The 22,724-nt window shown below is 37.8% G+C and overlaps 2 protein-coding genes and 1 long non-coding RNA gene across 10 annotated transcripts in view; 1 reads left to right on the forward strand and 2 right to left on the reverse strand.

Annotated features, from left to right (window-relative positions):
- The window catches only part of ADAT2 (adenosine deaminase tRNA specific 2), a 41,130-nt gene extending 38,131 nt beyond the window's left edge, over positions 1-2,999 (reverse strand). For all 4 annotated transcript variants that reach the window (XM_038526221.1, XM_038526220.1, XM_038526223.1 and 1 more), the window contains exon 1: positions 2,860-2,999. In XM_038526221.1, coding sequence (XP_038382149.1) covers positions 2,860-2,958 — 99 coding nt within the window. In that variant the 5' untranslated portion in view covers positions 2,959-2,999. The remainder of the gene's footprint in view (positions 1-2,859) is intronic.
- Positions 3,000-3,124: 125 nt separating this feature from the next.
- The window catches only part of PEX3 (peroxisomal biogenesis factor 3), a 36,149-nt gene continuing 16,549 nt past the window's right edge, over positions 3,125-22,724 (forward strand). For 4 of the 5 annotated variants that reach the window (XR_005353607.1, XR_005353605.1, XR_005353606.1 and 1 more), the window contains exons 1-5: positions 3,125-3,412; positions 11,703-11,834; positions 16,461-16,542; positions 21,323-21,366; positions 22,488-22,612. Coding sequence is in view for 2 of the 5 variants with exons in the window: in XM_038526227.1 (XP_038382155.1) it covers positions 3,340-3,412; positions 11,703-11,834; positions 16,461-16,542; positions 21,323-21,366; positions 22,488-22,612 (456 nt within the window). In the remaining 3 variants the exon portion in view is untranslated. Of the gene's footprint in view, positions 3,413-4,501; positions 4,614-11,702; positions 11,835-16,460; positions 16,543-21,322; positions 21,367-22,487; positions 22,613-22,724 lie in introns of those variants that run through there. The other variant, XM_038526228.1, reaches the window with a different exon arrangement.
- On the reverse strand, positions 8,322-8,933 carry LOC111095543. Its single transcript, XR_005353612.1, has 2 exons — positions 8,785-8,933; positions 8,322-8,551 (listed from the first exon to the last, which is right to left on the reverse strand). It is a non-coding gene; the product is annotated as an uncharacterized LOC111095543 (long non-coding RNA).

Below are 22,724 nucleotides of genomic sequence, written 5' to 3' on the forward strand. Positions count from 1 at the left end.
AATAAGTGCAGAGATAGGTGGAGGAAATGTTCCAATATACTATGACCAAAAGACACTGAAAGGAAAATAAAGACCCAAAATATGAAAACATGAAAAAAAAATCACAGCTCTGCTACATGAATGGGAAAGCCCAATAACCGATTCAAGTTAGCTGTTTTCAAAACCACTATTAAGTAAGTCCTCTGCAGTAGCATCTCTGAAAATTTCATCTATGTAGGCTCCACACATAAACACATTGAGGAGAGCTCCTGAAGCAAAAGAAAATAAACAGAAGAGCCCATACATTCTGACTTCCCAGCATTCAGGCATCATCTGCCCTTTGGATCTCTCACCCACGGAAGGATACCAATGCAGCTCACTCTAAGATATTTTAGCCTTTGCATATATTATCCTCCTCACTATTTAAGAGCTGTGCAACAGCTCTGTGTAAGAAGCTGTGCAACATAGGATATTATTGAAATGGTCTGAGGAAAGGAGAGTGAGATTTTGATTATCACGTGAAAACTCCTTCTCTCCAACTTAGAGGATTTAGTAACATAAAAGAAGTTCAGGACAAACAAATCCATATTATAAGTTACAAATGAATTTTTAAATATATGTGAATGGTAATTAAAGTATCAGAAGGCTATGTATCTTGTAAGTTTAATGGAAGAAATAAATTATGAAGTAAGCTCAAAGAATGGGTCATAAAATCAAGTTAGTGGGGCCAGGGTTAGCCTTTTCTTTTTTTCAAAAATTGACGGAAGAGTTTTCTGAGCTCATCACGGTGGCGGCAGGCGCATCCTGGACCTGCAGAACCGCGCCAGCGATTTGTGGACCTGCACCTGCCGCAGAAATGCTCTGCCAGCAACCGCATCACCCGCACCAAGGCTCATGTGTCCACCCAGATCGACAGGACTGAGGATGACGAGATGACCGGCAGGTTCAACGGCCAGTTCCCGCTACCTGTGGGGCCATTCGCGAGATGGGTGAGTCAGAGATTCCATCCTCTGACTGATCAAGGCCATCATTTCAAAGAACTTCTGACTGGAGAGGATCATGGGTGTGGAATATTTATCATAAATACATAGTACTCTCCTCCTCCACCCAAGAAAAAAACAAATACCAGGAAAACTGCACATAGGAAGGTGAAGTACTGTTCTGTGAAACTTTTCAGTTTATAACTATGTACATATTTACTGGGTTGTAAAACAAAATACTTTTTTTTTTTTTTTTTTTTTTTTTTTTTACTGTGAGTCACTTTCAAAAAAGTATGAGAAACAAGTTTAAAAGGACATTGGAGCACCTGGATGGCTCAGTGGTTGAGTGTCTGCCTTTGGCTCAGGTCGTGATCCCAGGGTCTCGGGATCGAGTCCAGCGTCAGGCTCCCTGCCTGGAGCCTGCTTCTCCCTCTGCCTGTGTCTCTACCTCTCTGTGTGTGTCTCTCATGAATAAATAAATAAAATCTTGGGATCCCTGGGTGGCCCAGCGGTTTGGCGCCTGCCTTTGGCCCAGGGCGCGATCCTGGAGACCTGGGATCGAATCCCACATCGGGCTCCCGGTGCATGGAGCCTGCTTCTCCCTCTGCCTGTGTCTCTGCCTCTCTCTCTCTCACTGTGTGCCTATCATAAATAAATAAATAAAAATAATAAATAAATAAATAAATAAATAAATAAAATCTTAAAAACAAAAAAGTTTAAAAGGACATTATGTAAGTAACAGAAACAAATGATATATGCTGTAATGTCTCATGGCTTAGAGAAAAATACTCACCTATAATAGTGAATGAATGCAGGGAAAACAGTATGAAAAGAGAACCGAAAAGAATACACCAAAATCAGTTCAGTGCTGAATTCCCAATGCCAAACATAGTGTACTCAACAAACATCAGTGGGGTGAATGAATACACAATTACAGAATTAATTAACTATAGGAGGATGGAAGCCACGAAGGACTGGAAGAATATAATCAATATGCTGTATGAAAAAAGATTTCTTTTACAGCAGCTTTAGAGAAATGTAAAACTGAAGGGCATTTTGCATACGTATATGGGAGTGGGTACATGTATTTGTGTACCTATACTTGTATATGCCAAACACACTCTTATCCCTATTAAAGAGCTCACTGGCACACGTAAGTATGGGTAAAGCTTGGATCATACACAAATCTGATCAGAGCCCTTCTTAATCAGCAATCCTGAAGGAAGGAAGTTAGAAGGACAGAGGGTAGGGGCCCCTGGGTGGCTCAGCGGTTGAGCGTCTGCTTTTGGCTCAGGGCGTGATCCCGGGGTCCTGGGATCGAGTCCCGCATCAGGTTCCCCGCAGGGAGCCTGCTTCTCCCTCTGCCTGGGTCTCTGCCCCTCTCCCTGTGTCTCTCACGAATAAATAATCTTTAAAACGAACAAACAAAAAAAGACAGGGCAGTAGGACAGATGAATGAATGGTAGGATCTGACTGTTGTATCGTGAACGATCAGACACATACATATCCTCGGTGTCTTTTCTCCTACTAGAGAGGGTCAGGAGATCATAAATACAAAATACTGAGCCTTTCCGCACCTGTGAGCGAGCCCCCAGGGGCGGAGGGGGGCGCAGCACGCCAAGAGGCCGGCCGCAGGGAGGGCAGGGCTGTTTGGCTCAGGCAAGCCACTGATAAAAAGAAATGATTTCCGTACTTCCAATCTTCCTCCCCTGCAGCACTGTGAGGATGGGCTAAAGAAGATGTCACGACAGCAAAGCCAGCTGTCTCCCCAGAAAACGTGACCGCCACGGAGATCTTGGTGGCGAGAAAGCACAGCCCGGGCGTTTGCTCAAATGCTCGGGTCGGGAAGAGGGCTGTAGAAAGCTCCCACCCCCCGGCATCCACCTCCTGGACTCCTCACCATTTGCATGGCTTCCTCCATCCACTTTTCGGTCTCCTCGGCCGTCACAGGGCACGCGCCGCCGACAGGAGACGGCGCGGACGGCGCCTTGGCCTCCATCCGGCACCCGGGCCGCGGCGCTCGGCGTCGGACGCGGGCAACGGAACGCGGAGAACGCGGGCCGCCGTTTCCAGGGAAGTCGAAAGGGCGATGCACTCGGGAGCGCATTCTGGACGGACCCGAGTGGGCGGGGCCGGGGCGCGGGGACCGCGGCGCGGCGGCGGCGGCGGCGGCGGCGGCGGCGGCGGCGGCGGCGGCGGAGGCAGAGAGCGCAGCGGCTCGGCTGTAGTCCACGCCCCCTTCCCGCCCCGGTGACAGTCTCTGCGGAGAGTCGCGTTTGTGATTTCGGAGAGCACCCAGCGGGACCACGGCTGCTCGTTCGGGCCTCGCGACGAGGAAACGGTTTCCTGGCGAACTACCCCGTACCTTGAAGGCCTGAAGATGCTGAGATCTACGTGGAATTTTCTAAAACGTCATAAAAAGAAATGCATCTTCCTGGGCACAGTCCTCGGAGGTGAGTGACAGCCGTCTCGGAAGGGGAGTTTGGGAGAAAGGGGAGGAAGCGAAGTGACTGTCTTCTGGAATAGGGGCCGGGCGACTGTAGTCCCGGATACACGGAGGAAACCGGGCGCCGGCTGACCAGCCTCCGAGGCTCTTCCCGTCCCTGCAGCTGTGGGATCTGGGTCTTTTGTCCTGAACGCTGCCGCCTCCGCTGCTTCTCTCCCATCTTTCTTCTCGGACGCTGGGAGCACCCACTGCAATTAAGTTTCCGTTTCAAGACACCATTCTCTTACACACATTTTTAAATTGCTGCTTTGCCGTGAGATTGTTCGTTTCTGTTTGGCACCCTCGATATTTCGTTTGGCTTCCATCCTTCTCAGAAGTTTCCTAATACCCTAGGAGAGAGTTACCTAAAGGCTGCGCTTGCAGTGTGGTTGAAAGCTAGTTTGCATTTTTTTTTCTTTTTTTTTAAACCGCACGGTTAGACTCAAGGGCTGGAAGATACGTACCAGACAGAGAAACATTTTAGTTCCGTTTCTGCTTCTTTAGAATAAAAAATTAGGCAGTAAAGAGTCTGGAAGATGCTGTGCAGCCTTCCTCAGCGTCGTCAAGGTTAGGATCAATGCCCATCTAGCCGGCACAACTGAGTTGCACAGGCTGAGAGGATATTTAGAAGCAGGATCCCCGTGAGAGCCTTTGCCCCATATGGCGCTCGTCATGTCAGAAAGTGCAGAGATTTGAAGGAGAGAATAAAAAGCCTCTTGAGATACAGAAGAGAATGTAGGAATGTTAAGAGGGAATTTTTAGCATTTTTAGCATTTTTTTTTTTTTTTTTTGGAAATACTAACACTAACTACATGCTTTGGTTACAGAAGTACTTAAAAAACAAGAACAGAAGTTTTCTAAAGAATTTGGTTGTTTTTCTCTTACTATCATAGTCTGTTGTCCCATATAATTCGAAATTCACCGTACTTCTGGCATTGGTAACTCAGATCCGTTGATTCTTGAGCGTTTGAAATCAGCTTGTTGATGAGGCAAGGAGAGTCTCCCCTCATCTCTGAGGTCTTTGGCAAATCAGTACATTTTTATTTGAATTTTTACAGAATTCTTTGAGAAATCCTTTACCAATAAATTTTCCAGTATCTTCAGTCACTGACGTCTAACATACAGATCTCTCTCAACTTACAACGGAGTTATGACCCAATAAACATACAGTAAGTTGAAAAGTACATTTAACATAGCTAACGTACCAGACATCATAGCTTAGCTTAGTCTAGCCTATCCAAAATGTGCTAGGAACACTTAACTTTAGCCTGCAGTTGGGCAAAATCATATAACACAAAGCCTATTTCGTAATGAAGTGTTAATATCCCCTGTAATTTATTGAATACTCTACTGAAAGTGAAAAACAGAATGGCTGAATGATTACAAAATGATTATAAGAGTTGTTTACTCTCCATGATGCGTAGCTGACAGGGAACTGGGGCTCACGGCCCCTGCCCAGCATCATAAAAGTAGGTACCACATTTACTAGCCCAGGAAGTATTTTTTGCCACTACTGAAGGAAGGAAAATAATCTCTCTTTAGCAGTCTCAGAATAACATACCCTTTCGGATTTATGGAAGAACTTAATGGTAGATCAGACATAATCCATCATAGAGGAAGCAAAAGAATATTCTTAAGGCATGGTTATACATTTTTTTCAAAAATCTCTTGAGATCTTTATAATTATAGATTAAGAGAAATGGGAAAGGGGAAAAAAGTTCAGAAGGACAGAAACAGAAAATAATCTTAGTGTTTTATATCTTCCTACAACTGTTGCATTTCAATTAACCTAAGACATATATTTATCCAGTGTCTGTAGTGTTTAAGGCAATATGATTGGAAATGCAAGAGTTACAGATTTGTAGGTATCTACAATCTTTAGGCAAATACCTACCATTTATTGGGTGCCCAGTGGGCACTGTGCTAAGCTCTTCTATTCAGTGGGCAGGACAAGAGTAGTTCTTGTTTTTCCCATCTTCAGATGTGGGAACTAGAGTCCTAAGAATTGAAGAAACTGCCCAGGATCTCCGAATTAATAATAAGGAAACTAGAATTTGAGCCAGGTGTGTTGGATTCTGAAGTACATTCCCTTTCCACACTATGCCGCTCTGCCTTCATGGACTTTATGGTCTGACAGGAATGAAAAACAAGTGTCTTAGTCCATTAAGGCTGCTATCACAAAGTACCACAGACTGGGTGGCTATAAACAACAGAAATTTCTCTCTCACAATTCTGGAGGCTGGAAGTCCAAGATCAGCAGGGTGCCAGCAGGATAGGTGAGGGCCCACTTCCAGGTTGCAGACTTTTTGTACTCTCTCATGGCAAAAAGGATAGTGGTCTCTGTGAAGTCCTGTAAACACTGTGAAGTGTTTTTAAAAAACACTAATCTCATTCGTGAAGGCTCCACTCATGACTCCCAAAGACCTCACCTCCTAATATCATCGCATCAGGCATTAGGATTCCAACATATGAGTTTTGGGGGGACACAAACATTCTGAGTATAACAACAAGTACTCAAGTAAAATGCAAAACAGTAAGAGAACTGGTAAAAAAAAAATGGCATACAGATCAAATCAGCAGATGATAGCATGTGCATTTAAAAAAAATAGAAAAAAAAAGAAAAAATAGAAAAGGTCTTCATGGAAGAAGTATATTTTGTCAGGCTTGAAAACTAGGAAAGATATCAACATGTTTGCTCAAACGAATTTGGCAGACTTCTTTTCCACCAAACTTTAGATGGAAAAAAACTAAAACTTTGAGTTACAAGCCTTACATAGGCATTTCCTGCATTTTGGAAGAGTCACTGCTTTAGACTAATTTGTGCAATTTGACCAGTTTATGAAATGTAAACTTTGGCCTGAGGATTCTTTACACTTGTAAAAATTAAAGACTCTAAGCAGCCTATAAAAATTTGTTTCTATTAACAGTTGCCATTTTAGAAATAAAAACCAATGAATTTTTAAAATATTAAGTAATAATAGTAAACCCATTACATATTAACACAAATATTATTTTCAAAAAAAAAGTAGTGAAAAGAGTGGCATCATCTTACACTTTTGCAAATCTCTTTACTGTCTGGCTTAATTGAAGAAAGCTAGATTCCCATCCCATCTCTCTGCATCCAGTCAGTTGCATTACCACATGTCATGTAGCCTCTGGATTACTCTGCTGTATGAGAGAATGAGAATGAAAAAGACAAGAACTACAGAAATAGTTTTGATTCACAGATTCCATGAAAAGGAATTGAACACCTCCATTAGTACCCAAGCCACATTTCCAGAATCACCACTCAGGAGAAAATGTTGCAGAACAGAGAATAACCAGGTTACATTTATTGGCTTCCTGATTTCTAAAAATCTCAGAGCAGTGACTTATAATTTATATCATAACCCCTGTAATTTTTGGTCTCTTTAGTTTTCCATTTATTCATTCTTTCATTGAACTAATATTTGAATGAAAGTGAGTGCCTACTCCCACTATATCAGGCTCTGGGAATACAAAGGAACAAGACAGTTCTTGACTTTGACGAACTCGTGGTGTTGTCTGGAAAGCAGAAATGGAAATAAACAAAAGTGATATGGTGATAATATTATAGTACCATTAATAGAGGTGGTGCTGTGGGGACTTAGAGAAATAAATGTGAAGGTGTCTGGCAGGCTTCACTCAAGAATTCACTTGAGTCAAGTACAGCTAACAAAAGAGAATGGAACATAGCAGGAAAAAGGGATGTTCAACAGATTCAGATATATCAGTTATGATGAATCAGTGTATTTCACTATGGCTAAGAACAGGGACCAAATGGAGAGTGGCAAAAGATGTATTTGGAAAACTAGCTGGAGTGCAGATTGTGGAGGGCTTTGTATACTGTGCCATTCTACTGAATCTGGACATTATCTTAGGCACCAGTGCTTTTCAACTTTCCTATGATAAAAATCAGTCAAATGGGCTTAATAAAAAGAGTTTTCTTTCCCAGAGTCTGATTCTTTTGGTCCAAACCAGTTCATTTATTCATCAGTTATCCAGCAAGTATTTATTGAGCTCCCATTGTGTACCAGCAGTCAGTACTGTACAAGACAGGACACTTGGGGGGTGTTTTCAAGGAACTCCCTTAAAGGCTACATTTTTAACAGATACTTCAAAGTAATTCTGTTGTAAGTGGAACAGGGAATCCACATTAAAAAAAGATGGCAGGGTGTTGAAGAATTCTAAGCACAGGAATATGTAGTCAGATTTAAGTTTTAGAAAATCACTTGGCATCTAAAAGATGGATTAGAAAGGTTTGAGATTAGAACAAAAGAGGAGAAGCTGAAAACCAGTTCTTAAGACCATTATTCAGAATCTGAATGAAGACAGTGACAAAGAGGTCGGAGTAAAGTGGCAAAATTTAGAAAATATTTCTGAAATAGAATCAGACTAGCAGGAATTGGTGTTTTGTTAGATTTTGAGTGATGATAATAATAATGATATTCAAACTCATTGAAATTATTAACCTAGTAATAATCTAATAAGAGTTATTTTGCAGGGATTTTCATCCAAGAAAAGATGACAACAACTAAAAGATAGTTTGAAAAAAACCTGAATTTATAATGTGGAAAGACTAGAAGATATTTTGCTTTACCAGCAGTGTTCTGAAAGGAAACCTTAAAACATTTTACGTTTATTTGGTGGGGAGGGGTGGTTAGAGGAGAGGCTGAGGGAGAGAGACTCTCAAGCAGAGTCCTCACTGAGTGCAGAGCCTAACTCAGCTTGATCTCACAACCCTGAGATCATGACCTGAACAGAAACCAAGAATTGGACACTTAACAGACTGAGCCACCTAGGCACCACAATTTCTGATTGTTCCCATTATTCATAAATAAAGACAATAGCCACAGAAGAAACTTTTAAAGCAACTTATAATCCCAGCCTTTCATTTTATGGATGGAGAAATTTCTGTTGCAGAGAGTGGAAGAGGCTTGCTCAACCTAGATGGTGCCACAACCATCAGTATCAGATGGTCTTCAGGTCAGATTGTCTTCAGGTCAGATTGAGGCAGCCTGTCGAGTATAAATATGATCCTGAACTCCATATTTTAGCTAATGAATGCTCTGCCTTCATACTTCTTTTCCTAGGGAAGAAAAAAATCAGAATTTATTAATGTTAGGAATGAGAGCTTGGCTAAATTTGACTTTATGTAGGAACTTACTTCAGTGCTAAGTAAAACAAACAAATATATATATATATATATATATATATATATATATATATGTTGTGGGATTTTAGCCTAATTTCATGTATTAGTTTGCTAGTGTTGCCATACTGAAGTACCACAAACTGGCTTAAGCAACAGAAATGTATTACCTCATAGTTCTGGAGTCCAGAAATCCGAGATCAGTGTGTTGGCAGGAATTGTTCCTTATGAGAGCTTGTTAAGAGAAGGATCTTCTACAGGCCCCCCTCCTTGGTCTATTGATGGTTCTCTCTTCTGTGCCTTTATATCGTCTTCCTTCTATGCGTCTGTGTCCACATTTCCTCTTACCAGAATACCAGTCATGTTGGATTAGAGCCTATCCTAATGACTTCCTTTTAACTTGGTTACTTCTATAAAGACCCTATATCCAGATAAGGTCACATTCTGAAGTAGAGGAACTTCAAGATATGAATGAGGGGAAGGGGCAGAGGCAGGTAGTGACACAGTTCAATCCATAACAATTCCTTTTCTTTTAGCTTTAGTTAGAATATACTACTCTTATCAAAGAAATATAGTAGTTCCTGAAAAACTTTTACCAGACACTGTTGAGAATCTAATAAAAGCAGTATATCTTTTCTCCTGGAAAACACATATACTAGTCATTTATTGTTATTCCAGAAAATTCTTAGCTACAGAAAGGTCATGTAAAGTGTTTCACTTCACATTATTATTATTTGAGAAATTATAATCAATCATTGTACACATAACTTTAAGCAATCTATTGTGCAAATAAAATACAAGCAAATTGCCTATCAAAGAGTTACTTTGTGAAATACAGGTCAATTTCTTCATACTTTGTGAAATACAAGTCAATTTCTTCATTCTGTTGGTATTATGGGAGTGTCATCTATTTTTTGAGAGTAGATTACAAGAAAGGTAGCTATAAAGCCACTTATATAACTTCCATTTGCTGTTTAAGCGTTATTATAATACATGTATTTGCATACAAACATAGCAGTCATAGTTTATTTCTGTCTTAATTATTTGTAGGACATACCTGATAGTGAATTATTATTTTAAATAATATATGTGTTATCAGTTCATCTATAATGCTTATATTAGTGAAAATATTTCAGAATGTGTGTTTGCTTTGCAGTTCCTAAGGGCTGTCTCCTCCCCACTTGTGACAAACAGACCAAATCAAATTGTTTAGATCCTGCACAGTTCTTAGGTTCTTTTTGATAGATATTGAAGGCTACAAACAGTTGGAAATAGGTGAGGATTAGTTATTACCTTACAAATTTGTTGCTGGATCATAATGGAACAAATGCTGGCACACATAAAAACATCCTATTAGCCAACATAAATAAAGCAATGTCATAACTTGTTTTATAAGCTTATTGAAGTCCCAGCGTCCTCAGTGCTGCAACAGAACCTTGCATAAAAGATTTGCCTGAAGACAGGGCACCTGGATGGCTCATTCGGTTAAGTGTCAGACTCTTGGTTTTGGCTCAGGTCATGATCTCAGGGTCCTGAGGTCTACATGCTGTGTGTAGAGCCTGCTTGGGATTTGCTTTCTCTTTCTGCCCTTCTTCCCCTTCTCTCTCTCTCTCTCTCTCTCTCTCTTTCTTTCTCTCTTTCTCTCTCACACACAAAAGATTTGCCTGAAGCAAATGCAACAGTATTCCAGTTGTAGGATTCTACTGGCCATTTGGTTAACTCCTTTGACTAAGAATCATCCTAATTAGCTGAGGATTCAAGGCTAAGTCCTTCTTAAGGATGAAGGACTTGCTAGAATCATATGTTCTTGCTCAAATGAGTATTACTAAGATGTTTTGGCTAATCCAGTATCTTAAACACCACTAATTTAATCTATGAAAATCCATTTCTGATGTTCATTATGCTAGATAAAAGTTAGTTGAAGTACTTAAACCTTGGAGTGTGGCTTTTGGTCAAATGCTAACCAACCACTCTGGAGTGTTTACATTCCCCAGTAGGACAACTGACTGCCCCTGGGGCATAGACCAGAATGTGCACATTTATATCATCTGCCTATGCTGAAATGTGTTCAACAAAATTATAGGCCTCATGACCACCCCCCCATATTTTTATGCTGTAGTGTTATAATGTAGGAATTTCTGTACCTCCTTCCCTCTCCCTTTTCCACTGAAGATACTAGTTCTCGATGTCTGCCTACCTACCTTTCTTGTAATCTTTTTTTAAAAATTTTATCATAAAAAAAAATTTATCGTAAAATAAATAGAAATTTTCTTACATTTTTAAAAAGTATTATATGTTGACTGAAGAAAATATGGAGAATACAAAACAAACAGAACAAAAAAGATGAGCTGCTTTCCCACTATTCAACAATGATTATTGTTTATTATATGCTAAAACCCATCTGTTTTTTCTGTATATCTACCTCTGTTAAAAAGAGAAACATCCATATTTTATTTTATAACCTAACAATATATATGGATATTTCCTTGAGCCATTAGCTAATTTAGCCATGTGGTTTTTAACAGCCATATAAGATTTCATAAGATTATTGTATGGATAGACCATAATTTATTTAAACAACCCCTATTGCTGGACACTTAGAATATCTCCAGTTCACTATTAAAAGCCCTGCCAGGGCAGCCTGAGTGGCTCAGTGGTTTAGCACTGTCTTCAGCCCAGGGCATGATCCTGGAGACCCAGAATAGAGTCCCACATTGGGCTCCCTGCATGGAGCCTGCTTCTCCCTCTGCCTATGTCTCTGCCTCTCTCTCTCTCTCTCTCTCTCTCTCTCTCATAAATAAATAAAATTAAAGCATTGCCAGACTTTGTATACTTAATTCATTTCTGTTCCCTTCAGACCTAGTATTTACGTACCCATCATTGGCTTTTAAAATGGCAATCTCCCTTTTCTTCTATTTAGGTCACAATTCCTATACAACTCTTTAATGTAGATTTTTAAAGGTTGTGATTGTTAACTTTTCATTGATATAAACCTTATATTTGGATGAAGCAGGTTAAAAATACGGTTTGGAATTTTTAATATTCTAATTAACTAGATTAATATACTTATTTTAAAAAATAATTTTAGGAGTGTATATCCTGGGAAAATATGGACAGAAGAAAATCAGAGAAATTCAAGAAAGAGAAGCTGCAGAGTACATTGCTCAAGCAAGACGACAGTATCATTTTGAAAGTAACCAGAGGACTTGCAACATGACAGGTAAGGCAAAGAGAAATATTTATACATGTATAAAGTTACTTGATGATTTATATTAAGTTACATACCTCTAGGACCAAACTTTAAAATCAGTATAAGTCAATGGTAAATACTTGTTCATTCATTTTATTTATTCATTTAGCAAATACATGGGGTACCCAGTGCCAGGGAAACAGAAGGTGAACAATTAAAACAAATTTCTGACCTTTAGAACTTATATGCTAGTGAGAGTAACAAATAACATATAAATAACTTCAGGCAGTGATGGTTGCTATAAGGAGAATAAAGCTGTGTGAGCAGTGGGGATGTTCTTTAAGAAATGGTAATCAGGAGAGTCAGGCCTCTTTGAGGAGGTGACAATCGAAAAGAACCAAATGATTCAATGGAGGGAGCCATGCAAAATGCCTTCCATGGGAACAAGCTTTACACTTTCAAGAGATAGCAAAAGGGTATGTAGCTAGAGTGGAATGAGCAATGGAAGTAGTAGGAAATAAGGCTGCAAGGATAGGCCTGATTTCATTAGGCCTTGTATCTCCAGTAAAAATTCTTAAGTGTGTTACATTTACCACAGTACAGTAGTATACACTAATCAACATAAATTAGTGATAATAATTTAACCTCCAGAGCTAGAAACCTACTGAGAGAATGCCATAAAAAAACCAACTGCCCATATTTGAAGAGAACAGGCGTTACAACTGGCATAACCCCTTAAAGAATTAGTTCTCAAATCCATGTCAAACCTATTTTTCTTTGTTATTGTTTAAAGTTTAATCTTTTCTCCAACACTTCTTTCAAGAACAGGTAATTTAGAAAGTTTGTAAAGGTAAGTTCTCTTTACTTTTGAAAGCAGAATTTTTTTCTGAGTTTAAAAGACTTTATTTTTAGTATAATAGTACTTCATTCTATAAAGCAAATAGTAACCATAAATACTAAATGTAATGATAATTCAGATAAAACACATTAAAGAGGACACATGATATAATGAGCACTGGGTGTTATGTGCAACTGATGAATCACTGAACTCTATCTCTAAAATTAATAATATACCAAATGTTAATTAATTGAATTTAAATAAAATAATTTTTTTTTAAAATACAGCTCAGTTCTTGGGTTTTCCATGTAATATCCCTATATCTTTGGGCAAATCTAAGTCTCAATTCTCTCTTCTATAAAATGATCATCATAAAACCCACTTCATAAATGTTTTGTAGAATGTTGGGAGATAATGCATATAAAGTGTTTGATGCATAATAAATACTCAGTAAGTGATAACTTTAAAATTACATAATTCTTGGGGCGCCTGAGTGCCTCAGTTAGGTAAGCATCTGACTCTTGATATTAGCTTAGGTCTTGATGTCAGGGTCATGAGTGCAAGCCCTGTATTGGCCTCTGTACTCGGTGTGGAGACTACTTTAAAAAAAAAATGACATAATTCTTTAAGTTGATATTCAGCATTCAGTGAAGTGATGCTACCAAGGACATTTTAATTAATTTTTAGAAAATAAGTACAGTCCATTTCTGGTTATTCCTCAAATTTTCAGAAAGTAGAAAAAGGTAGTCTAGAGTCTGAAAGTACATCTCAATTGACATGGACCCTTGTGTCAGTTTAGGTCCCCTGGGAAACAGATACTAAGATGGGATTAGATACACAAGAGATATATTGGGGGAAACACTCACAGAAAGCAAAGGAGAGGGAGCAGGACTCTACAGGCAAAGAAAGCCTTTAGACCATAGTGCAGGCCTTATATGTGACTGGAAAGAGAGAAGGAAAGAAGGTCAGATAGGAATCTCAACCTACAGCAGTTTCAAGAAAGTTTTGGCAGGCCAGTGGGAAGTCCTTGAGCCAAAGTTCCCTGGTAGACAAGCCCCCCAGGAATAGACCTGTGTTAATATAGCCACAGTCCACTCTCATTGACTGAGAGTGGTGCAGACATGGTAATGGATCCAGAGGGGTGGCAACTGGGGCTGCCAGTTAACCCTGCCCCTCCTAGCAGACTTGGTGGCACATTTCCATGACCATCACAACCCTTGGATTGAATAAATAGCTACAGTTAGGTAATTAAAAATAAAATATTATAGGAGCCAAATATAGGTTCACTGGAAAACTTTGCAAATTAGCTTTCTGGTATGCTTTGATAATGGAGTTACAAATCATATGATTAAATTCCTATCCTTTTGAATAAGATGCAGTGGATATACTAGAAAAATTTAGTACATATAAAAGGTAAACATAGCTAGTTATTTTTTCACCCGAAAAGTTGACCCCAACTTGAAAGACAGTATCTAATAAAATGTTTCTGTGTTCTGCCCAGTGGTTTTATCTTCTTCTTGACTTTACTAAGGATTCAGGAGAGATACTTATTAAATTTATAGATAACAGTGCTAGGCTAGGATAAATGAATTGTTCTGCATTAAAAGTCAGTTGTACAGATACACAATTATCTAAGCTTGTTTGCGTGCAGGATATATAAGTAAGAGTTGGGAATTCTAGTTGACCATAAGCTCATTATAAATAGTCCGATATGACTCCCTAGAAATACTAATTTAATCTTATACTACAATAATCTGTGATTCAGATCAAAGGTAGTTGCATCATGCTCTGGAGTAGTAAGAGTATAGGTCCATTTCTGCCTCTCATATGTTAATAAGATATAAACTGGATGAGTGCCTGAGAGGCAGTTGGTTAAGCACCCAACACTTGGTTTCAGCTCAGGTCGTGACCTCAGGGTAATGAGATCCAACCAGGTCAGGCTCCATGCTCAGCGTGGAGTCTGCTTGAGGCTCTCTCTCTCCCTCTCCCACTCCCACTCATTTTCTCTCTTTCTCTCAAATAAATAAGTCTTCAAAAAAAAAAAAGGAAGAAGAAGATACAAACTAATGTGTGTCAGAAAAGCCCAAATAAAGTTAATAAAACAGGCTGACACTGAGCATTCTTATGGCAAAGAAGCCCTGTTGTAAATGCTTTATACATCTCAGTTAATCCTTACAACAATTCTATAAGGTAGATCCAATGTTATCCTCAGTTTACAGAAAAAACGGAGGCACTGAGAGGTTAAATAACTTGCTCAGGGTCATACAGATTCATAGCTGGTGAAGGGTTGTCTTGTGATTTGTGGTTGGACTGGGGGGTGTTTATTATGGAGACCAGATAGCTAAAGGAAAACACAAATGCTGTATTCAACTAGATTCAGAAATATATTTTTCAGTGTTTATTTTTTTTTCTTTTATTTATTTATGATAGTCACAGAGAGAGAGAGAGGCAGAGACACAGGCAGAGGGAGAAGCAGGCTCCATGCACCGGGAGCCCGATGTGGGATTCGATCCCGGGTCTCCAGGATCGCGCCCTGGGCCGAAGGCAGGCGCCAAACTGCTACGCCACCCAGGGATCCCTATTTTTCAGTGTTTAAAAAAAAAAAAATGCCTGGAAGGGAAGAATTGACTTGTTTTGGGTTGAATAGCCAAAGGGGAAAATAAAAAGCTGTTATCTCTCAGAATTGTTGAAGAGACTCCTCTCAAATCATGTTGTTTTACCACATAATCTTTAAACTAGTTCCTTATTGACTCCATTTCCTGAATGTAGGACTCCAGCCTTAATTTTTCTTGGTGGGCTAACATACCACATTTGGGCTAGGTATATGTACCAAATACATTAAGAGATAAGCTACCTTTTACATTGGCTCTGAGCTGTGACTTTTTAATGGTCTAAATGGACTTGGGTTCTTTAATCATACAGCTTGAGGAAATACGCTGAAGCTGCATAGTCCATCACTGAAATAAATGTCTAGACTAAGCTAAAAGCTAAATGTTGTATAGAAAAAATAATATGGATTTTATTTTAATATGTCTTATATAGTCAAGAAATAAAAATAATACACTGAAGTTTTCCCTTTTAGGATGTGGTATTTGTGATCTCTTGATATTTCTTCATTTTGTTATCATTACTTATTTAGTGTTAGAAATTAATTTTAAATTGATGTATGTGCATTTCTCCAACATTTATTATACCATGCAGTAGCCATAAATAAAGCAACTTGTATAAATTAGATACAATCTTTTTTCTATAGAGCACTATGGCTTATTTTATCTTTATGTTATTCTTGGAAGTTAGGGGCAGTAACCATTGGCAAAACCAAAACTACAACTCAGCAGTTCTTAATTCCCAGCCTGATGTGCTTTGTCTAAGTTACAATAAGTGCTTATTGCTTTGTAATATTTAATAAACTTTTCCAAAAATAGAAATATAAAATAAGAAAAATAAAGATAAAAATGTTGTCTTGATCATTTAACTCTCAGAAATAAATTTATTGTAAAAATAATTTGGAGAGTACAGAAGAGAAAAAAGATGATTATTGGCAATTTCCAAAGACCACCATTATTAACATCTCAGAATAATTTTCATTCTTCCTTGTATGTGTACTTGTTTACATTACGCGCATAAGCAGAGAAATGGTTTATTAGTATAAACTCAGTTTTTGCTATTCTTAATAGTAATAATATGAAAACTCCAGCCCTGACATTCCCTCCTAACCCTTGCTAGTCCCTAGTCTTATAGCCTAAAACAATGTGCATTTCTCAGTGAAAGGCAGTCATATCACTTGTAAACTTTTTTATTTTCTGTTTGCATTACAGTACTGTCCATGCTTCCAACATTGAGAGAGGCCTTAATGCAACAACTCAATTCTGAGAGCCTAACAGCTCTGCTAAAAAACAGGTAAATGCAAGTTAACATGATTTTTTGTTTATACAGGGCACTTAAATTTATAGAATGAATTGAAATATTGTTCAAATATCTTTGTTTCCTTATTTTTCTTTCTAATTGATGCTTGTAATATAGAGAGTCATTTAGAAAATATATTTAGTGACTCTGTCCCTGAATTCATTCTGTTTTATCTATTTATTTTTGCTCTACCTTGATGCACAAAGTATTTAGGTCAACAATATGTGTATTCTGGTTTACATATAAATAGATCTTAATTCACTTTGACCTTTTTCAGAAATTTAATTATTGAGTGCTCATGGAATGTGTTCCTGAACCAGATATTTTTTTTAAAGATTTTATTTATTTATTCATGATAGACAGAGAGACAGAGAGAGGCAGAGACACAGGCAGAGGGAGAAGCAGGTTCCATGCCGGGAGCCCGACACGGGACTTGATCCCAGGACTCCAGGATCACACCCTGAGCAAAAGGCAGGAGCCAAACCGCTGAGCCACCCAGGGATCCCCTGAACCAGATATTTTAAAAATATGTTAAATATTGTGCTTCTTGAAGAGTACAGTATAAGAGGTAAAGCATGTGCACATATATTTTGAATAAGTAAGGCATATGAACTTACATTTTATATTATTAATGAAATGAAGTGCAAATATAACATGAGCATAAATAATGATAACTACCATGACAGTTCACTGAGCACAAAGCACTTTCACACATAGGACCTTATATATGGAGTATAGTGTGTGTTGGGGTGTTGTAATTTAGTGTGATGCTGTGTTCATTTGAGAAGACTTCCAGAAGAAAATGGCTTCTTATTTTAATGAACAAGATAAAGGGAAATGGTTTCATTAAATAAATTTTAATCATTGTAGCCATACTGAAATACTCACTTTCCTTGTAATAATCTTCCAATAGCCAGGGAGAAGAAAGTACTATTTCTGGAGTGTCTCTCTGTGCTGAGCCCAGTGCTAGATATATTATATACATGCTCCTGTTTGATTTTCACAATATCTTTGTGAAGCAGATATTATCATCTCTATTTCGCAGAGAGGAATTTACTACTCAGATTAAATAACGAGCTAGAAAATTTCCTTAAAAGCATTTTCTGTATTCAGAGAATACCTCCCAAAATAACAATGGATTTGTTTACTTGGAATTTTTAAATCTTATTAAAATACAATGCTAGAAATAAGGGGTTTCCCAATAAATTTTATCATTTGTAGAGGATGATGCATTTTCACCACTAAACTTTACAAAGTTTAGTTTATAAATTAGTTCATAGAATTATATGCAGAAGAAACATATAAGCAGACTTATCTTGGTCAGATAAATGCTTAATTACTACCTGTATGTATGTACATAAGTAAGGAGTAAAGAAATATGTACCTGGGTCATCTGGGTGGCTCAGTCATTAAGCCTCTGACTCTTGATTTTGACTCAGGTCTTGATTTCAAGATGGTGAGATGGAACTCTGCATGGGGTCTCCACTGGCAGCAAGGAGTCAGCTTCTCTCCCTCTCTCTCTCTGTCCCTCCCCTCACTTGCACACATATGCGTGCACTCTCACTCTCAAATAAATCTTTTTAAAAAAAGAAATATGTACATAAGAAATAGGTAAAGAACAAATAGATTTTAATTGTCTTAAGTTTTAGTCTTATTAGGGAGGTAAGACAAATGAAATAAGTGAATAGCACTTTTTTAAAAGCAACATAATAACAGGCACAGTAGATATAGTAGCATTCTTCCTTCTTGGTGACTTTCCTGCAAAGTCCTATGTTGCCTATGTTTTGGAGGATTGGAGATAATTAAGATCTCTTTCCCTTTAAAACTTTGTCACCCAAAGAAGGGAGTATATGACATAAATTATCATAACTCGAGACATATTGTGTTTAGTCTCTGGTAAAAAGTGAAAGCAAAATGTGGGCAGAAAATATGGGAGGTTCAAGAGGAAAAGGATTTATTTTGATGGATAACCCTGGACAGCTTTCAAGAAGAGGTGTCATTCCTCTTTTCTTAGTACACAAAATTTAAATTCTTGAATTTATTATGATAGGCAATAGTTTTCCTTATTTACTGTTTCCTTTTTAAGTATCTCAATGTTATTTTTTCTTGACTTTTTTTTTTTCTTGACTTTCTTTTGATTTAAAATTCTGTTTGCAGTTTGGGGGGGAAAATATCCATTTCAAAAATATTTGCATAAAGAATGGCTTGAGCCCTTTACAAAGTGTGTTTAAATGAGGCCTCTAGGATTTAAGTATCTTGCAGGATTTATGCCATCTTGACATCTTGAACCTCTTGTCATCTAGGAAGGGGATAACTGAAGCTCTAGAGTCAGTTCAGTGGCAAAGAAAGATAAGAAGCTAGTAATATCCCACAATTGTAATGGTAACTCAACTTTTTATTAAAATATAAATTTATGGGGATCCCTGGGTGGCTCAGCGGTTTGGCGCCTGCCTTTGGCCCAGGGCACGATCCTGGAGTCCTGGGATCAAGTCCCACGTCGGGCTCCCAGCGTGGGGCCTGTTCTCCCTCCTCCTGTCTCTGCTTCTCTCTCTGTGTGTGTCTATCATGAATAAATAAATCTTTAAAAATATATATGTATAAATTTATATCCAAATATGATAATAAATATGGGTTTGTAGTTTGTATATCCTTGTGGTTTTTCATTTCATTTTCCTTCTAATTTATTTTTATTGTATTTTACAAGAAAGTATCAGTCTGTGACAGATTGGAAATAAAGAAAAAGAAAATTGGTCCTTCCATGTTGGTGGTTTGAAAAGCACTGAACTTCATTTACATGGTACATTCACACAGTGGAGCACTACGCCATGGTTAAAACAAAACAAAAAACAAACAAAAACAAAAAGATGGCTATTATCTGTAATTTCTATGGAATGATCTCCAAGATATATAGTCATATATATCTATATATCTATATCTATATATAAAAGGTAAAGAAAAATGTGTATAGTATGCTACCATTTATCTAAGGGGGCAGATATGAATATATACTTATTTACTTATATAAGGCAAAACAGTGGTAAGTTAAAGTAAAATTTTTTAATAGTCAACTATGAAGAAGAGAGAGAATAAAGAGGAATAGGAACAGACTTTGAATATACTATGCTGTGTAAGTTTGACTTTGGAACCATGTAAATATTTTACGTATTTATAAAACTATAATTAGTGTTTACAAAGAAAGATCTAAAGAGATGGAAAAATAAATCACATTAACATAAATGTGTAGTTAGGTGTTAGAACTGCAAAGATAGAAAGTATTCTAGGTGCAAAATCCTTAAAACTGGTCAGTATTGCTATTGCTATTCTGAGACTGTTGTTCATAGAGGGAAGGATAAAGGAAATTAGTAATTACAGTCATTTCACAGATTGCTAGTGTGGGCAAAAAGAAATACAGATATGAGATCAAGGAGATGAAGTTAAAAACTTTGTGGTTTGAACACACACAATTAGCGTAGTCTCCCAAAAGGGCTTAGAAACAGTGACCTATCCAGTAACAATTAAAATCCTTAATTGAAGATTGCAGTCACAGACTACCATTTTCTGCTACAAGGAAGCAAGACTCTTGGAGAAAGGAGGATTTCAGATCTATAGCAAGAATTGAACAGAATGAACCCAAGGGGTGCCTGGTGGCTCAGTTGGTTAAGTGTCCAACTCTTTTTTTTTTTCTTTTTTAAAGATTTTATTTATTTATTCATGGAGACAGAAAGAGAAAGAGGCAGAGACACAGGCAGAGGGAGAAGCAGGGAGCCCAACATGGGACTCAATCCCAGGACTCCAGGATCACACCCTGGGCAGAAGGCAGGCGCCAAACTGCTGAGCCACCCAGGGATCCCCTGTCCAACTCTTGAGTTTGGCTCAGGTTGTGATCTCAGGGTTGTGAGATCTAGATCTGCAAAGGGCCCCACACTCAGTGGGGTGTCTGCTTGAAATTCTCTCCCTCTCCCCCTGTTCCTTCCTCTTCCCCTCATCATGTACTCTCTCTCTCTCTCTAAAATCAATGAATCTTAAAGGAAAAAAAAGATGAACCCAGAACAACTTTCCTTGTCAGTAAGCAAGGAATCTATTAAAAACTAATAAGATAATGTCAAAAGGATTGAGGAACCAACCTGAATGTACCCCCAATGTCAAAGATGGGCAATTTGAACATCAATAAGTAACTACAGTGAACTGAAACACCAAATATATATTTAAGTTATGTTGGTAATGATACTTTAAAACAAAAAATACTTTATTATTTACCTTTGAAGGATTACTGACATGCTTCCTTATTTGTGAAATGGTAAATGAGAGAAAGAAACAAATGTTTTTCTTAATTTACATTATGCATATGCTGTGAAGGAGGATAAAGACCAGAAGGATATATACCAATACACTAGTTAAAATGGTTGTATTTCTTTTTAATAATTTTATTTATTTACTTAAGAGAAAAAGAAAAACACAGGAGCAGAGGGAGAGGGAGAAGCACACTCGCCTCTGAGCAGGGAGCCTAACAGGGCTCAATCCCAAGACCTCAAAGTCATGACCTGAGCCAAAGGCTTAGCCACCTAGGCACCCCGTGAAAATAATTGTTATCATTGGTTACCGAAATGAAAGGGTTTTTTTGTTTTTTGTTTTGTTTTGTTTTGTTTTTTACTATATTTTGTGGGCTTAGTTTTTTGTAGTTTTCCTGTAATAAAATATAATTAATTTTAGAGATATAACGTTCTAAGTTTTCTGTTAGATTACCTGATTGCTATTTTTATATTTTCTTCTTTAGGCCCTCAAACAAGTTGGAAATATGGGAGGATCTGAAGATAATAAGTAAGTCTACCTACTCTTTATGACAGCACATCCTTAAAATATTTATAAAGGGAAGTTTTTATTCTTTGTTGTGTAGATGACTTTTTTACCTCAAAAAATTATTGTCCGCATTAAATAATTCTCATAAAGCAAGTTGAACAATATCTAGTTATAGAAAGTATTCAGGAAATATTAGTGGTGGTAGTATTATTGCTCTTGTTATTGTTATGATGTATAAACTTGTCCTAGACTACATTTGCCCCCATTAAGTACTGGTATCTACAATATGCTTTTTTTTTTTTTTTTTGAGAGAGAGAAAGAGTGCACAAGGGGCAGGGAGGAGCAGAATAGACAGTGTATACAGAGTATATACATAAGTCTCAGAACTTTATACTACCAAGTATTCCTGCTTTGCCTATTTAAAATTAAATTAAACCTTTATAGTACCCTGTATTTCAGCCACCCTTATATAATATCAAAGACTTCTACATCCCCATTTCTTCCCTCCCACTCATTCTTTGACACCCTATAGCCTGGCTTTTACTTCTGTCTCTACCCAAACATATCTCACAAGCACCACTAGTAACTTCTCTGTTACTAAATCCACTGGATATTTTCCTCCTTCTAGACCTCTTGGCAATATTCAGCACCTTTACTTTCTCTTGTTTTGAATGCTCTGTCCTAGTCTCTGGGTGCCCCCCATCTATACCTTTCACCAACCCTGAAATGGGTTCAGCCTCCTTTACCTGCCATTGCAAGCTGGAGTTCTTCCATGTTCAGCCCTCTACTCTTAACTCTCAACTAGCTCCCTGGACAGCTCAAAGTTCTGTGGTTGCAAATCTCAGTGTTTCCCAGTCCTTTCTTACTCTTCTTCCCAAGCTTATAATATATAACCCTTTATTCAGTATATTGATTATTGATTTTACTGATTATTGTTTCAATTAAGAGATCATACCTAATTTACATTAAACAAATAGTAAGGTGATAGACTATGGATATTTTGAATTGATATTATTTGTACTTGAAATAGTTATAACTGTACTTTTTAAAGGCATCTTGAAAAAAATAACCATAGGGATAGTTTGTAATTTTACATATTTGTTATAATAATAGTACCAAATGGTTTCCTTTTCTCTGTGAAGGTTTCACAAGAAGTATCGTAGCAGTATACAGTACTTGTATGCTGGTGGTTCTTTTGCGAGTTCAGCTAAACATAATTGGTGGATATATTTACCTGGATAATGCGGCAGTTGGCAAAAATGGCACTGTAAGTTTCACAGATTACTATAGATATTGCCCTTTTCTTTAAGATTTAACTGAATTTAACTGAATATCACTTATCCTGGTTATTTCTATAAAATAAATATCTTTATATTTCA

This window comes from Canis lupus, chromosome 1, assembly GCF_011100685.1.
Source record: "Canis lupus familiaris isolate Mischka breed German Shepherd chromosome 1, alternate assembly UU_Cfam_GSD_1.0, whole genome shotgun sequence".
NCBI lineage: Eukaryota > Metazoa > Chordata > Mammalia > Carnivora > Canidae > Canis > Canis lupus.